The 18,347-nt window shown below is 39.0% G+C and overlaps 1 protein-coding gene across 5 annotated transcripts in view; it reads right to left on the minus strand.

Annotated features, from left to right (window-relative positions):
- DNAJC24 (DnaJ heat shock protein family (Hsp40) member C24) overlaps window positions 1-18,347 on the minus strand; it is a 71,230-nt gene that overhangs the window by 42,390 nt on the left and 10,493 nt on the right. For 3 of the 5 annotated variants that reach the window (XR_010664378.1, XM_065943913.1, XM_065943912.1), the window contains exon 3: window positions 3,787-3,999. The exons of 1 other annotated variant lie outside the window; for it this stretch is intronic. Coding sequence is in view for 3 of the 4 variants with exons in the window: in XM_065943913.1 (XP_065799985.1) it covers window positions 3,787-3,999 (213 nt within the window). In the remaining variant the exon portion in view is untranslated. Of the gene's footprint in view, window positions 1-3,786; window positions 4,000-14,706; window positions 14,818-18,347 lie in introns of all 5 variants that reach the window. One more of the 5 variants, XM_065943914.1, reaches the window with a different exon arrangement.

Consider the following 18,347-nt stretch of genomic DNA (forward strand, 5'->3'; position numbering starts at 1 on the left):
AACTGTAAAATGTTGGTGAAGGAAACTCTTTGAAGAGCATACAAAGAGATGGAAAGATATTCTTGGATTGGATGACTCAATATTGTTAAAAATGACCATACTATCCAAGGCAATCAACAGATTCAATGCAATTCCTAACAAATTACCAATGATATTTTCACAGGACTTAAAAAAAAATAACAACTATATTGAGCTATCATTCATATACCAAAAGATTTACTCAGTAAAAGTCCTTAATTCAGTGGTTTTAGAAAAGTCACAGAGCTGCACAACCATCACCACTAATTTCAGAACATTTTCATCACCCGCTAAAGCAATCCTACATTCAATAGTAGTCACTCTATTTCTCTTTCCTCCTACTCCCAAGCTAATCTACTTTTTGTGTCTGAGGATTTGCTTATTCTGGACAGGTATGATAGATACACACAAGCATACCACATACACATACACAGGTACTAATTAATTTAAAAGTATATTTGTGATTTTGAAATATCTACAAAAGAGAACCTTCCTCAATTACTTTGGGGATGTTGGTGAATAGCTAAGAATGTGGAAGAGCACATAAACAAAAAGAATATGCTCTTCCTGAAATCACAATTTACTTCCATAACAACAGACTTTACTGAGGAATTCACTGTGAAAAGTCCACTGAATTTATTTATAATAGAATACTACACATAACATAGTCCCATGGTCCCCAGAGAAAGCCTTACAGTAATGGTTCAGTGTGCTTATGCAGCAGCCAAAGTGAGAGAACAATGTGAAGAAGTGTGTGTCTCTTTAGTCTATCAGACTTGCCAATGATTGCCTCTCATCTTCAAGAGTTATTTTAACACTATTAATATTTTTAAGAGAACTTTTTTTTCTGATCACAGTTATTTTAAAATTTCTGTTAAATATAACAATGACATCCTTTGAATGTACGTTAAGAGATTCATTCTGAGATTACTGGCAGTTCTAAGAAAATGGGGTAAAAAAGGAGGAGGGAAAAGAAGAGGAAGGAGGAGGGGAGTAGGAGGATAGAGAAAGGCAGAGGAAGGGGAAGGGAGGAGGTGATGGAGAAAGAGAAGACTGCAGGGCAAGGGGGAGGGAGACAGGGGAGGAGCAGAAGGAATAAAAGGAAAAGCAAGGGTAAGTGAGGGAGGAGGCTGAAAAGCACTGAAGGGGAACAAAGCTGTGAAATATTTACAGGAGGTATTGATGTTTTTCAGATAAAGAATTAAGAGGTATGTTGCAGCAACTGTGTTCACAGAAATGAAGAAATAAATGCAAGAAGTAGGATGATGTGTTGCTGGGTAATTTAATTCATGGCAAAACCATTTCAATACCAAGATCGACCTCTGTAATTTACTTTGAACTGTGAGATTTATTAACTCCGTGAGATTTACTAAATCTAAAATACAATCTTGAACTGAATCGTTTTAGTCACATGCCTTGCCTTGTGTTGACTATAAGCAAGTGTAACATAATCTCTTCTCCTTGGTACATAAGATATGAAGCAATTTTAACTCTTACACTCCAATTTAAGTCTAAGATTACTGCCACCTCCCAAAATCATATCAAACAAGTTTTTGATGACAGGCTTGACATGAGCTACACAGAGAACTACAAGATTAACACTCTGCCTCCAACATCCCCTGATGACAATTGCCTTCAGCATGCTGGCTAACTTCATCTACCCTCTGGGTTCAGGAAATACATGGTTTTTGTATAATTAAGGACTTAAGGAACCAATGCCAAATTTATTCTTGCTGAAGTTTGTTGCTGAAGTTATTCTTGCTAAATAAGGATGATGACGTACTCTACAGATCCTACAGAGCTGCTCTCCAGCAGCAGCTCTGAGCCCCACTCTGTGGCCATCAAGGTCATCAAGTACTAATTAGGTAGTGTGTTCTGTCAACGCTTTCATGCTCTTCTTTTATTAATTGATCATTCTGCCACATTAATGATACCAGTACACTGGCTTTGAATTCCCTCAAGTGCTTTACCCCAGAGATAGAAAAGAAGCTAAAGAAGATGTGAGAGACAGAATGTCACAGATTTACATTATCCACCTCATATTTGAATCAGCACTAAACCTGTTTCCTCTAAAAACTACCTATTTCTTTTACTTGCAGAAATGCTCTCCTAAACTTAAAATGTACAAAGTGTACATTTTCCTTTAATAAAATGTAACTTCTATTGATTTAATCTTATAAACTACCATGGGAAAGAAATTTCCATTGTCATTAAGTGTTCAAAAATTAATGGTGACATTAAATGCATAAAGGCTGGAGAAGTGGTGGCAATTGTTTTTTTTTTTTTTAATTAATTTTTACTGGAGTAGAGTTGCTTTACAATGTGTGTTTGTGTCTACTGTACAGCAAAATGGATCAGCCATACATATACATATATCCTCTCTCTTTTGGATCAGCCATACATATACATATATCCTCTCTCTTTTGGATCAGCCATACATATACATATATTCCCTCTAACCACCTACTGGAGAGGGAAATTTGCCTAAAATGAAACTCAATAAACAAGAGAAGCTGACTTTAGTAAGATAAAAACTGACAAGTAAAAAAGAGAAGCATTTAGTAACTGTAGTTGAATTCAGTGAATACACTATTTTTGAGATAAAGGCCTAAGAGAGCTTCTTAGGACACTGAGGAAAAACATATCCTCTGAGATAATTTTTGGTTTTCCTTATTGCAAATCACTGTTATTATGAAGCAGCCATTAAAGAGCTGGTAAGGAAGTGCTGTTAAGATGGTGCTGTAGTGATTCTCTAACAAATCTGCACACATTTAGGTAGGCAAGAAAGATACACATTGACTGACATGGCTGAGTTTTGTTGCAATTTCTGTAAAATACTTATTAGCATAAAACAAGAATATATTACAAAAAGTTAGGTATAAAATTACTACAACTGTGTCCTTTACCCTTTGACACTATATTAAAATTATGAAGGTTTGGAAAAAAAAATTACAATGGTAAAGTCAAGTGTAACACACTACTGCCACCTAATGCTTAGTGAAATATTGCTTAAAGAAGCAGTCAACACCTCATGAATCATTTTATGAAAAAATAAACAGTTGAAATATGATTTTTTAAAGATATCTGATCATTTTTAAGGTTTTCTAATTCAGACAGAGAAAATAATCAAATATTCAAATACACATTCAAAACTGGTAGCCCCAAAGAGTGTTTATCCATTCAAAAAAGGTTCATGATCACCTTACTATAAATCAGACACCTTGCCTGCCAGTGAGGATTTATGATGGACTAGCAATCTAGTGGGGGAATGCAGATAGGTATACAATTAATTATAATATAATGGGAAGGATGAGGTGCTAAGAAAAGATGACAGCATGAAAAGTTAACTTAGAATAAATTAGGGGAGGTTTCTTAATAAAGACACTTAACTGGGTTTTGAAGGATGAATAGGAGTTGGCCTGTGGAGAAACTATGGAAGGGTGAGAGGGGGACGGATTAGGTATAGAGAGAAACAGCAAATTTAAGACAGGAAAGTACTAAGATGGATATTAGAGTTATAAATAGCAGAACAGTAAACTATGGTGGGAATGAGTAAAAGAACCAGCAAGTAGGAAAAATTATGAGAGACGAAGTTGAAAAGCTGGATTGGGTTTAGATCATAAGGGAACTTTTTAGTATGCTAAATTAAAAAAAATTTTGACTTTTTCCTACTTAACACTTCACTTACTTGTTTCAAAGACAAAAAATCTAACCTGATGGTGGGATGGAAGCAGTAGGGAGGATGGGTAGTTGTGTGTGTTTGCTCACCTGCTCATTCATGTCCAACTCTTTGTGACTGCATAGACTGTAGCCTGCCAGGCTCCTCGGGCCATGGGATTTCCCAGGCACAAACACTGGAGTGGGTTGCCATTTCTTCCTCCAGACCCAGGGACTGAACCCGTGTCTGTTGCATCTCCTGTACTGGCAGGCAGAATCTTCACCACTGAGCCACCCTGCGAGCTGCAGGATAGGCAGGGGGACCTGCAAAGAGGAAACCACAGTACTCTTGCAGTGCCTCTGAGGAATCATGTGAACAATGCTGAGGAGGAAGAAGGGTGAAGGTGGGAGCCTGGGGACAGAACGCAGAAGTCACCTGGGAAGCAGATAAAGTGACAGAATACAGAGAGCAGCGCTTCTCACTTTTTTTGACTTCTGAATCCCTCCATGAATCTGATGAAAAGCTGGGGGGGGGAAGATATATACATATAGATTTTCATACATTAATGAGATTTAAACCTCTAAAAGTTACCTGAGCCTTTGATTAAGAGTCCCTGATTTATAAAAGTGAAGAAAGGCAAATATAAAAATCTGAAAGAAGTAATGGTTTACATCAGAGAAAGGAACAGTTGCTCAAAAAGAAAATAAAGCAGTGAGCAATAAGGCAACCAGGAAAACAGAATCCAAAGAAGCCCAAGGCAGAAAGTTCGTTCCAAGATAGATCAAAGATCCATAATAGTAGCAAAGGCCACAGTAAACCCATGGAATATGTCAAGTTAGGGACACTGGCCACTTTAGCCAAGAACCACTGAGAAGGGCAGTGGTAAAACAGAGGGGTGAGGAGCAAAAAGATGGTGGTCAAGAAATGTTTGACATGGCAGCAGAGCGGAGTGACAGCCAGAGTAGCCAAGGCCACAGGAGAATGTTTTTGGATGAACTTCCTCCTTTGGGCATGAGTTACAGAGCTGATGGCCCTGAGTTCAATGTTAATGAATCAGCAACATATATTCAAGTGTCTTGAAGCAGAAACATGCACAATACAAGGTTATATACCGGTCACTTGCTGAAAATATTGTGACCAGAGGTTCATAGAAACCTAACCTCCTATTTTCCCTATGAGCAATGTTTCAGTGTTTCCTAATTCTGTGTTTGTGGCGATGTTATACAACTATGGAAAATAAGGATTGACTGTATGGTATCAATAATATATGTATTACAACTAATTTACATCCATTTGCCTTTGACAGCTCTTTCTCTGTCCCTTCTCTTCTGCCACACCCCATGAAATCTTAAGAGGATCTGCCATGAGGATTCTATGCCCTTCTTCCAGCGATGCCTCATCCTCTGCTTTTAGGGGCTCAGGACACAGGAATTCCCTGCCCAAACAGCCTCATCTTATGACCTGGAGGACTCTGGCTGGGAGTGGGAAAAGGGAGGCAGGACAAGTGGTGGCTTCAGACACGGCTGCATTCAGACACAAAACTCCAAGGGCTCTAAAAACTCTACATCTGATCCTGGCTTTCTAGGTCAACAGGAGGGTATATTTGTCAGGACAATATATTTTTTAAGATAAGAGAACTCATCTTATTTAATATTATGCTAGCTTGACATACAACTTTTTAAATATTTAAGCATCTGGGACACAGACTCCCATTTCTAATCTTTTTGTAAGCATGAGTAAACATTAGGTGTGGGCCTTATTAATATTACATTACACTATCACTTTTTTATAATCTTGTCAAAAGAAGGAGGGGAAAAAAACAATTTAAGAAACATCCTCAGATTTTCAGTGACCTTAGTGGTAGTTCACTTAACTTGGAAAAGAAACAACTCTTTCAACAATAATTAAATCTGTAAGATTTCTTTTCACTTATTAGCTCCAGGGAGATCACAGAAAATCATGTGGCAGACCATCGATGATTTAAGTTTTACATTTCTGGAACCTTCATACATTTTAACCCCTAACAACAAAGCAACAGATATATCTTAATATATAATTTATTTCAGATGCTTTAGTGGTACAGTTTTCTAGTATATGTGTACGGTGCCATTCACAGGCCCTCAGAGATATCTAGATAGTCACAGAATGTGAGGGAGTTCCATATGCAGAAAGACCATTATATGAGTAAATTCTAAAATTTACTTAATATATCTGAGAAAATCATGGCTAAAACAAAATAGGACTAAACAACTATCTTCTCTGGCCTTTTTTATTGTGCAACAACACAAGTGCTCCAGTTGAGTATTTTACCACCTAAAGCTCATTTTAACACTCACTTTCTAAAAGCCCAATACTAAGAGTGCGGAATAATTTGTCACATTACTTTAAAATAATTTTTAAAATTACAAGACAGTATAATTATGAAACAGTCATGTCCAAATTAAAATAAAATGGGTAACTGAGGCTTTTTAAAAAGTCTTTCTTAGTCTTACAATTTTAAAGACTCTTAATCCCTCCTTCCTAAGAAAAGTATTCTTTAACTTAATAAACTGAGACCTATACACTTATATTCCCTATTTTATATTCTGCTTTTCAATTATTGTCCTTTAAATAGCTACACATTTATTTTTCCTAGTTTCAATATTCTCCTCTCAACATTAAAGTTCTCAAAAATATGTCTGCAGACTATTGAAAGACTACAGAGATAAAGGTTTTTACACTTTTGGCTGAACTATTAAAAATGAATTATAACAGTTGGATGGCCTCCTAGGACAGGTGTAGACAAAACACTGGCTCAAAGATGGCCACAGGTCAAATCCTTTCACGTGCTGTGGCTCTATTCTGTCATCAGTTGACATGGGTCAAGGACCATCTGACATTGTCACTGAACACATAAGGAATAACAGAAAAGCGAGAAGAGCACTGTAACCCACATGGAGAGGCCAACATAATAGGAGACAACTCCCTTCTTAACCCTTGTATTGTATTTCAGCAAAATCCAGTGCAGTCAACCAATGCACGTAGAGAGGGGTCTATTATATAAAGTATACAAAGCTGGTGCTACCTAAGGATAGAAAAACTACAGGCAGGATCCCTGCCTCCAAAAACTACTTCTAGCTGAGAGGAAGCCATAGGTATAAGTAATCATGATAAAGACAGAATGTGGTCAGTGGGACAACAGAGTTATATCAATGGAACAAACGGAAGACTTCCTGACTAGCCATAAAGGAAAACTTCGAGAAGGAGTGATTGAGTAGTACCTTAATGGGGAGTGGACTTCCCTACATTGAATGGGAAGGAATGGGAAGAATGGGAGGACACCTTCTTGTTTCCAGTGATGGTGGGCTTGGTTATTCAAACCAATCTTTCCACTGAAAACAACTGGAAAAAAAAACCTGGATGAAGAACTGCTGTAACTGTTTCGGGGTGCTACAAACCACACCCATATAAGATGGTGAACTCAGCAGTGTGTTCTGACTGGTCCACCGACCTGCTGGGTGGTCTCTATCTCTTTCTTGGTCTCTCCCCGGGATTCTCTATTCCCTGAGACACAACGATACTGAAATTGGCCAATTAATAACCAAACAATGGCCTCTAAGTGTTCAAGTAAAAAGAAGAGTCACAATTCTTTTCACTTTAAATTATGAGCTGGAAACGATTAAGTTTAATGAGGAAAGCATGTCGAAAGACAAAATAAGCAGAAAGCTAGACCTCATGCCCCAAACAGCCAAGTTGTGAATGAATGCAAATAAAAAGTTCTCAAAGGAAACTAAAAGTGCTACTCCAGTGAACATGTGAATGATAAAAAAAGCCAACAACTTTATTGCTGACACTGAGAAAGTTTGAGTAGTCCGGACAGAAGATCCAACTAGCCAGAACATTCCCCTAAGCCAAAACGTAATCTAGACTAAGGACCTGTGTGTGCTAAGTCACTTCAATCATGTCTGACTCTGTGCGATCCCATGGACTACAGCCTACCAGGCTCCTCTGCCCATAGGATTCTCCAGGCAAGAACACTGCAGTGGGTTGCTCTGGCCTCCTCCAGGGGATTTTCCTTACCCAGGGATTTAAACCTGTGTCTCTTATGTCTAACCTGTATTGGTAGGCAAGTTCTTTACCACTAGTGTCATCTGGGAAGTCCAGATTAAGGACCTAACTCTCTTTAATCCTATGAAAGCTGAGAAAGATGAGGAAGCTATAGAAGAAAAGTTTGAAGCTAACAGAGGCTATTGGTTCAAGCTGATAACAAGTGCTGATACAGAAGCAGTAACAAGTTATCCAGAAGATGTAGCTCAAATAATTAATGAAGGCAGCTACACTAAACTACAGATTTTCAAGATATTATAGACAAACAGCCTTATATTGGCAGAAGATACCATCTAGGACACTCATAACTAAAGAGAAGAAGTCAATGCCTGGCTTCAAAACTTCAAAGGACAAGCTGATTCTATTGTTAGGGGCTAATACAGTTCAGAGAAGGCAATGGCACCCCACTCCAGTACTCTTGCCTGGAAAATCCCATGGATGGAGAAGCCTGGTAGGCTGCAGTCCATGGGGGTGCTAAGAGTCAGACACAACTGAGCGACTTCACTTTCACTTTCATGCATTGGAGAAGGAAATGGCAACCCACTCCAGTGTTCTTGCCTGGAGAATCCCAGGGACAGGGGAGCCTGGTGGGCTGCTGTCTATGGGGTCGCACAGAGTCGAACATGACGGAAGTGACTTAGCTAGCTAGATAATACAGTTGGTGATTTTAAGCTAAGACAATGCTCATTTACCATTTTGTAAATTCTAGGGATCATAAGACTTATGCTAAATCTACTCTGCCAGTAGAGTAGATTGAACAACAAAACACGGATGATAGCACATCTGTTCACAACACAGTTTACTGAATATTTTAAGCCCACTGTTGAAACCCTGTGCTCAGAAAAAAAAAAAAAAAAAGAAATTCCTTTCAAAATATTACTGCCCACTGACAATCACCTGGTCACCTAAAAGCTCTTGATAGAGATGCACAATGATATTAATATTGTCGTCATGCTTGCTAACACAACACCCATTCTGCAGCCCATAAAGCAAGGAATACTTTTGAATTTCAGGTCCTATCAAGACATACATTTCATAAGGCTATAATTGCCATAGATAGTGATTCTTCTAATGGATCTGGGCAAAGGAAATTGAAAACCTTCTGAGAAGGATTCATCATTCTAGATGTCATCAACAACATTTATGATTCATGGAAAGAGGTCAACATACTAACATCAATAGGAGTTTGTGAGAAGTTGATTCCAACCCTCACAGATGACTTGGAAGGGTTCAAGACTCTAGTGGAGGGATTAACTGCAGATGTGGTGGAAGCAGCAAGTGAATTAGAAGTAGAATCTGAAGATATGACTGAATTGCTACAATCTCACGATAAAACAGACAAGGAGTTGCTTCTTATGAATGAGCAAAGAGTGGTTTTCTGAGACAGAATTCATTCTTGGTAAAGATGCTGTGAAGACTGTTGTGACAAAGGATTTAGAATATTACATAAACTTAGCTGATAAAGCATTAGCAGGACCTGAGAAGACTGATTTCAACTTTGAAGGATGTTCTACTGGGTGTAAAATGTTACCAAACCTTATTGTGTGCTACAAAAAACATTATTTGTGAGGGTCAACTGATGCAGCAAATGTCATTGTTGTCTTAGTTTGAGAAATTGACACAGCCACCACGACCTTCAGCAACAACCACCTTGATCAGTCAGCAGCCTTCAACACACAAGCCTCTCTCAGCTGAAGGCTCAGATGACAGCACTTTTAGCAATAAAGTGTTTTTTAATTAATGTATGTACATTCATTTTTAGACATAATGTTATCGTATACTTAATGGATAACAGTACACTGTAAACATAAATTTTATATGTACCAGGAAACCAGATAATTCATGTGACTCAATTTATTGAGATATCTGCTTTATTGCAGTGGTCTGGAACCAAACAGAGTATTGAGTGAACATCAACATTTTAGGAATCAGTGAACTAAAATGGACTGGAATAGGCGAAATTAATTCAGATGACCGCTATATAATTAACTACTGTGGGCAAGCATCCCTTAGAAGAAATGAAGTAGCTCACAGTCAACAAAGGAGTGTGAAATGCAGTACTTGGGTGCAATATCAAAAACAACAGAATGATCTCTGTTCATTTCCAAGGCAAACAAATCATCATCACACTAATCCAAGTCTATGCCCCAACCACTAATGCCGAAGAAGCTGAAGTTGAACAGTTCTATGAAGACCTACAAGACTTTCTAGAACCAACACCAAAAAAGATGTCCTTTTCATCACAGAGGACTGGAATGCAAAAGTAGGAAGTCAAGAGATACCTGGAGTAAAAGGCAAGTTTGGCCTTGAGTACAAAATGAAGCAGGTCAAAGGCTAACAGAATTTTGTCAAGAGAATACACTGGTCATAGCAAACACCCTCTTCCAACAACACAAGAGATGACTCTACACATGACATCACCAGAGGATCAACACGGAAATCAGACTGCTTATATTCTTTGCATTTGAAGATGGAGAATCTCTATATAGTCAGCAAAAACAAGACTGGGAACTGACTGTGATTCATGGACTCCTTATTGCACAATCCAGACGTAAACTGAAGAAAGTAGGGAAACCTACCAAGCCAGTAAGGTATGACCTAAATTAAATCCCTTATGATTATACAGTGGAAGTGAGAAATACATTCAGGGGATTAGATCTGATTGACAGAATGCCTGAAGAACTATGGAAGGATGTTCGTGACACTGTACAGGAGGCAGTGATCAAGACCATCCCCAAGAAAAAGAAATGCAAAAAGGCAAAATGGCTGTCTGACAAGGCCTTACAAATAGCTGAGAAAACAAGAGAAGTAAAAGGCAAAGGAGAAAAGCAAAGATATACCCATCTGAATGAAGAATTCCAAAGAACAGCAAGGAGAGATAAAAAAAGCCTTCCTAAGTGAACAATGCAAAGGAACAGAGGAAAACAATGGAATGGGAAAAACTAGAGATCTCTTCATGAAAATCAGAGCTATTAAGGGAACATTTCATACAAAGATGGGCACAATAAAGGACAGAAATGGTATGGACCTAACAGAAGCAGAAGATACTAAGAAGAAGTGGCAAGAATACACAGAAGAACTATACCAAAAAGATCTTTATGACCCAGATAACCACCATGGTGTGATCACTCAGCTAGAGCCAGACATCCTGGAGTGCGAAGTCGAGTGGGCCTTAGGAAGCATCACTACAAACAAACTAGAGGAGGTGATGGAATTCCAGCTGAACTATTTCAAATTCTAAAAGATGATGCTGTTAATATGCTGTACTCAATATGCCAGCAAATTTGGAAAACTCAGCAGTGGCTTCAGGACTAGAAAAGGTCAGTTTTCATTCCAAACCCAAAGAAGGGCAATGCCAGAGAATGATTAAACTACTGCACACCTGCCCTCATTTTACATGCTAGCAAAGTAATCCTCAAAATTCTCTAAGCTATACTTCAGGAGTTCATGAATCGAGAACTTCCAGATGTTCAACCTGGATTTGGAAAAGGCAGAGGAACCAGAGATCAAATTGCCAACATGTAAAAAAAGCAAAAGAGTTCCAGAAAAACATCTATTTCTGTTTCATTGACTACACTTTTGACTTTATGGCCTTTGAATGTATGGATCACAACAAACTGTGGAAAACTCTTAGAGAGATGGGAATACGAGACCACCTGACCTGCCTCCTGAGAAATCTGTATGCAAGTCAAGAAGCAACAGTTAGAACTGGACATGGAACAACAGACTGGTTCCAAATCGGGAAAGGAGTATGTCAAGGCTGTATTTTTCCCCCCTTTATTTTTTATTAGTCGGAGGTTATTACTTTACAATATTGTAGTGGTTTTTGCCATACATTGACATGAATCAGCCATGGATTTACATGTGTTCCCCATCCTGAACCCCCCTCCCACCTCCCTCCCCATCCCATCCCTCTGGGTCTTCCCAGTGCATCAGCCCTGAACACTTGTCTCATGCATCCAACCTGGACTGGCGATCTGTTTCACACTTCATAATACACATGTTTCAATGCTATTCTCTCAGATCATCCCACCCTCGTCTTCTCCCATAGAGTCCAAAAGTCTGTTTACATCTGTGTCTCTTTTTCTGTTTTGCATATAGGGTTATCATTACCATCTTTCTAAATTCCATATATATGCATTAGCATACTGTGTTGGTGTTTATCTTTCTGGCTTACTTCACTCTGTATAATGGGCACTAAGTATATTGTCACCCTGCTTATTTAACTTCTATGCAGAGTACATCATGAGAAACCCTGGGCTGGATGAAGCACAAGCTGGAATCAAGATTGCTGGGAGAAACATCAATAACCTCAGGTATGCAGATGACACCACCCTTATGGCAGAAAGCGAGGAGGAACTAAGAGCTTCTTGATGAAGGCAAAAGAAGGTGAAAAAGCTGACTTAAAACTCAACATTCAGAAAACTAAGATCATGGCATCCAGTCCCATCATGGCAAATAGATGGGGAAACAATGAAAACAGTGACAAACTTTATTTTCTTAGGCTCCAAAATCACTGCAGATGGTGACTGCAGCCATGAAATGGAAAGATCCTTGCTCCTTGGAAGAAGAGCTATGACAAACCTAGACACAATATTAAAAGGCAGAGACATTACTTTACCGATAAATGTCCATCCAGTCAAAATATGTTTTTTTCAGTAGTGATGTATGGATGTGAGAGTTGGACCCTAAAGAAGGCTGAGCGCTGAAGCACTGGTGCTTTTGAACTGTGGTGTTGGAGAAGACTCTTGAGAGTCCCTTCGACTGCAAGGAGATCAAAACATTCAATCCTAATGGAAATCAATCCTAAATAATCATTAAGAGTACTGATTTTGAAGCTGAAGCTCCAATATTTTGGCCACCTGATGAGAAGAGCTGACTCATTAGAAAAGACCCTTATGCTAGGAAAGACTGAAAGCAGGAGGAGAAGCGAACGACAGAGGACGAGATGGTTGGATGGCATCACTGACTCAATGGACGTGAGTTTGAGCATGCTCTGGGAGACGGTGAAGGACAGGAGGGCGTAGCGTGCTGCAATCCATGGGGTTGTAGAGTCAGACATCACTGAGCAACTGAACAACAATCATTACTTTAGATGCTTTATGTATATTACTGGTTTAAATCTTTATAACTACCCTATGAAATAGATATTTAGTTACTAAATGCCTAGAACAGAGTTGGCATATAGTTGTTGTTGTTGTTTAGTCATTAAGTCCGGTCCAACTCCTTGTGACCCCATGAACTGCAGAATGCCAGGCTCCTCTGTTCTCCACCATCTCCTGGTGTTTGCTCATATTCCTGCCCATTGAGTCAGTGATGCTATCTAACCACTTCATCCTTTGCAGCCCCGTTTTTCTTCTGTCTTCAATCTTTCCCAGCATCAGGGTCTTTTTCAATTAGTTGGCTTTTCGAATCTAGTGGTTAAAATATTGGAGCTTCAGCTTCAGTATCAATCCTTCCAATGGATAGTCAAGGTTGATTTCTTTTAGGATTGACTGGCTTGATCTCCTTGCAGTCCTAGGGAGATTCAAGAGTCTTCAGCACCACAATTTGAAAGCATCAATTTTTCGGTGCTCAGCCCTCTTTATGGTCCAACTCTCACATCCATACAGGTATTTAATATTTATGAATAAATAATGATTTGTACCTATTTTGCAGATAAGGAAACAAGTTCCTAAATTATAGAGCTGGCTCAGAGTCACAGAACTAATATGTGGCAGAGTCAGAGTTCAAACCCAGGAAATTACCTCATCGGCAGAGTCTACATAGTTAACCCGTCTCTCTTCTGCATGTGAAACATAAATGCTGCCTTTTCTCTAAAGATACAATCTACTATTGCTGTATATATGCAATAGAAAGATTAGGAAATATTTGAAAAGGTAACTCTTAGCTTTCTTATTTACCCAGTTTTCAAAGTATATATAGAGTGTGTCATAGTTTCCTGTCACTACCAGAATGTTACTTAATTTCTGAGCCTCATTTTCCAGGGATAATAATGATTTCTCGCTTTATAGAGTTAAATAAATGGACATAAAGTGATTAGAACAGTGTCTGATACACAGTAATGTGTATTAGCTAGTGTTATGACTTAATGTTCACCTAAAATGTCATTCTCTTATCATGAAAGAGAACAGTTCATACCAAAGTAATTACTGTCAACTACCTTGCACCCTGTATGACACCCAGAAGACAGCTAAACAGTTACCCACATCAACAAAAATCATTAATGTTCATTACAGATTATACTCTTGATTTTTACTCACAACACTGCCAGATGTTTTCAAAAACTTTCTCTTATTACCTAAATACCTTTTCAATAATTAAGATCATTTTGTAGTCCAGTCAAAAGACCTAAAGAATTGTTCTTATCTCCCTTCTTTTCTGATTGGTAATTTTCTTCCCTATAGCTCAGGAACCCTTTTCTACTTTCTTTTTCAAGATGCTAAAATGTATTACATAAGAAGCTTAATGGTAATCTACACATATATAATAATCACTTAAAATCAAGAGAATCTCTGAATGCCCATATAACTGTCAAAGGTATTTTATGCCCTTCCAACCTTAAGAACAGCAGCAACCTGTACACTTTTGCCTCAAATTACATGGATTTTCTTTAAGATTATGAAACATATTGCAACAACAGCATGTAATTTTCCAACACAATAATTCTTTTGCAGTTGAAAGGCATCCTGTAATATTATTAGCATCAACGGGAAAAGGCTCCCAATTTTCACTGTGACAAAGCTTTTGGGGGGAGCCTTTTTCCTCAGTAAACAGCAATTTTCACATGCATAACTGTAAAAAATACGGGATAACATAACTAATCATTCTTGACCCTAGACCATTACAAAGCAATGAATTATCACTCAACTTACATTAAAAAAAAAAAAAACTAGAAAATAGTTTAAAATTTGATTCATAAGGAAAAAAGAAGAGCAATGTACCTTTATTAATAGGTCCATACTGGCTTCCCAGGTAGCCAATGGTTAAGAATCCGCCTGTCAATGCAGGAGATGCAAGAGAAGCAAGTTCGATCCCTGGGTTGTTAAAATCCCCTGCAGAAGAAAATGGTAACCCACTCTAGTATTCTTCCCTGGAAAATTCCATACAGTGCATGGGGTCACAAAGCGTCGGACACAACTGAGCTACTGAGCACACACAAAGTCCCTATTAATAAAACACTGCTGGAGGACTTCCCTGGTGGTTTAATGGTTAAGAATCTGCCTTCCAATGCAGGGCACGTGGGTTCAATCCCTGGTCAGGGAACTAAGATCCCACATGACACCAGGCAACTAAGTCTGTGCCTCAAAATGAAGACCTAGCACAGCCCCCTCCCCACCACCAAAAAAAAAAAAATGCTGCTGGGAAATGCTGATTCAATCACCTTTGTTTTTATATAGTAATTTATTAGGCAACAGACTTAATGGTATGTGAAATAAATGTCTTTTCCAAGCTAATTTTGTGCTTTATATTTATATGTCTCTTTAATGTATTCTAAAAGATCACAATTAGTTAACAAGAATTTTTCAGAATCAGGACCTTGAGTAAGTACTACATTTACAAAATCTAAAATACGGAAACAGTATTTACTAAATCAACATGTATTGTAAACTTAGCAGCCTGCGATTTAGCAATATTTTATCCCAACAACTAATTATGTAGGAGGTGTTAAATTCAAAGTCTTCTGAACTTGGAAAAGTGCATGTAATAAATGCGCCTTTTTACAAAATTAGATACAGAATAGTATTTGTCAAATGTAATTCTATTCTCCAACTGTTCGATGACATTGCTGAAAAACAGACTTAAGAAAATACATGGTAATTCAAATTAGAAAGCAAGATTATAAACTTTAAAAGTGTTTTTGAAAAAAAAACTGATAAGCATGGTAAGTAGTATGGTTTTCCCTTATAATTTTCTCCTTCTCAACTCTATTGGAAATTCTGAACTTAGACAAACAGAATAAGAAAAATAAGTTTTATCTCCATACACCATATATAATCTAGATCCCTTCAAAATTAAAACAGAGAATAGTAATTATGTCTGACCTCTGTACTACTTCATTAACTGTACATGAATAAGGCTTCCACTGAAATCCAGAAAACTGAAAATTATGCCTCTGAACAACTGTAAACCCTTCTGGATGGCAATTATGAGAAGTCTGATATAATGGGAGAGACTTGAGGGGCAGACGATATGTGATCAAGCCTAGCTTTTACACCTTACTAATTGTGTGTTTCAGGCAAATCACTTGACTATAACTAAGAATTGGTTTGCTCAGCTGCACACATTAAGATAATATTACCTACCTTATGGGACTGCTGAGAGGATAACACCAGAAAAGATTTAAAAGCATTTATAAAGTGTGAAATATAAACTAGTATAAAACACTACATGAAAAAAAAAGGGCGGGGGGAGAAAGTGTTGGTCACTCAATCATGTCTGACTTTGCAACCCCATAGATTATAGCCCACCAGGCTCCTCTGTCCATGGAATTCTCCAGGCAAGAATACTGGAGTGGGTGGACACTCGCTTCTCCAAGGGATCTTCCTGACCCAGGAATCAAACCCAGGTCTCCTACATTGCAGGCAGAGTCTTTACCGACTGAGCCATTGAGTAAGAGTTCATCGGGTGAGGCAGGGGAAGGGGCACAGTGGATAGGGAGAGAGGGCAGTGGCAGGAACAAGGCCTCACTCTAGCAGGTTTAAGGGAGAAAACAGGAAGAGAGAGATTGGAGAAAGGAAGCAGAGGCAATTTTTGAAACAGTTTTTGCTGCAAAGAACAAAAGAGTTCGGGCAAGAGGTGGCGGAAGTGTGTTCAGAAAAAGGGTATTTTCAAAGATGGGAGAAATAATGGCATATTATAATGCAGAAAGGAATAATGCAGGAGAAAAAGCCAGATTCTAGAAGTTCAACCATTTCTTTAAACAGGAAGTTGAGTGGTAAAGAATTTGCCTGCCAGTGCAGGGGACACAGGTTTGATCCCTGGTCTGGGAGGGCCCACAAGATGCAGAGCAACAAGGCCCTTGCATGCGCCATAATTACTGCAGCCTGCGCCCTAGAGCCTGTGCTCAGCCACAAAAGAAGATACTGCAATGAGAAGCATGTGTGCTGCAACTAGAGAGTAGCCCCCACTCGCTGCAACTAGAGAAAAGCCCAAGCGGCAACGAAGACCCAGCACAGTCAATAAATTAATTATTTAAATAAAAAAAAAGTACGGAGCTGATGACTCAAAGAAACCCAATGAACCAAAATCCAACTGAAAAGACCCTAGAAGAGAGGGAAAAAAAGCCATCATTGTTTTGACCTTTGGCAGCAGAAGCAGGAAATCAATACTGACACAGATAAGAAGAAAATGAACTTCAAAGACCAGACACAGGCTGGCACAACAAACCTTGGCACCCCAAATGCAAGAGTCTGCACCCATTCGCTAACTCCACCCTATGGGCCTTTGCTAAGTGTTCACGAGAAGGAAAACACATAAGGCAGGAGGGCCAAGAGATCACCCACGAGGCGCTAGCACAAGAGGCTTACTTGAGTCCGAGGCAGGACTGAAGCCGCAGGGAACCCCTGGAAGGAATCTAGATTTCACTGTGAGTACCAGGCAGCCGTCATCCCACAACTCAGCAAAGGAACAGGAAGACTGAGACAGACCATTCCTAATGTGAAGTTCAAGGACAGGGCAGGGGAGCTGAGACAAATCCTAGCGGGATTCAGATCCCAAGCTCTGTTCCAGGGGCAGATCTGATCCTGCTCAAACCACCTGAAGCCCAAGGTGAAATGAAAACACAAAGCAACAGAAACAAAAAAAACTCAGCTCAATTACAGACTAGAGTGACTCGGACCGCTACACATGTCACCTTACAAAGAAGGCACCTGCCCATCCCTGAGAATATATTCTTTAGTTCAATCTCTACTTTTCATTTACAAACAATTTTGGCATTGGAAAAAAAAATTATAAGACATGCAAAGAAGCAAGAGAATTTGCTGCATCATGAAGAAAGTATACAGAACTGAAATAGGAGGGAAGGGAGCAGGGCACAACCTTTGAAAGAATGACACAGTTCTTGAAAGTGAAAGTGAAAGTGAAGTCGCTCAGTCATGTCCGACTCTTAGCAACCCCATGGACTGCAGCTTACCAGGCTCCTCTGTCCATGGGATTTTCCAGGCAAGAGTACTGGAGTGGGGGTGCCATTGTCTTCCCCGCACAGCTCTTGAGGATACCACAAAAACTGGTTAGAACCGATTAGGCCCCAGATGGAGAAGATTTGACTTCCAACAGACCCTGAGCCTCATTACATTTATTGTAATACATTAGCAAGCTATATGATATACCCACTTGTGCCATGACAGTTCTAAGGCTAAGCATAAAAGGCCAAAAAAGTAGTCAGTGGTGCAATTCCTAAATACCAGCCCTTACTTGAAATGGTTGGAATAATCCTCCCACTTACTAGCCTATGAAATTACTCAGCCCATAAAAACTCACCATACCACATTTCTGGGTTGCTCTCATCTTTTGAGATGGAACGCATTCTGTCTATGGAATGTGTATCTCCCAGGGCCTCTTGCCAGCTGAGATGGACCACACT

The sequence above is a fragment of the Muntiacus reevesi genome, chromosome 9 (assembly GCF_963930625.1).
Source record: "Muntiacus reevesi chromosome 9, mMunRee1.1, whole genome shotgun sequence".
Lineage (NCBI taxonomy): Eukaryota > Metazoa > Chordata > Mammalia > Artiodactyla > Cervidae > Muntiacus > Muntiacus reevesi.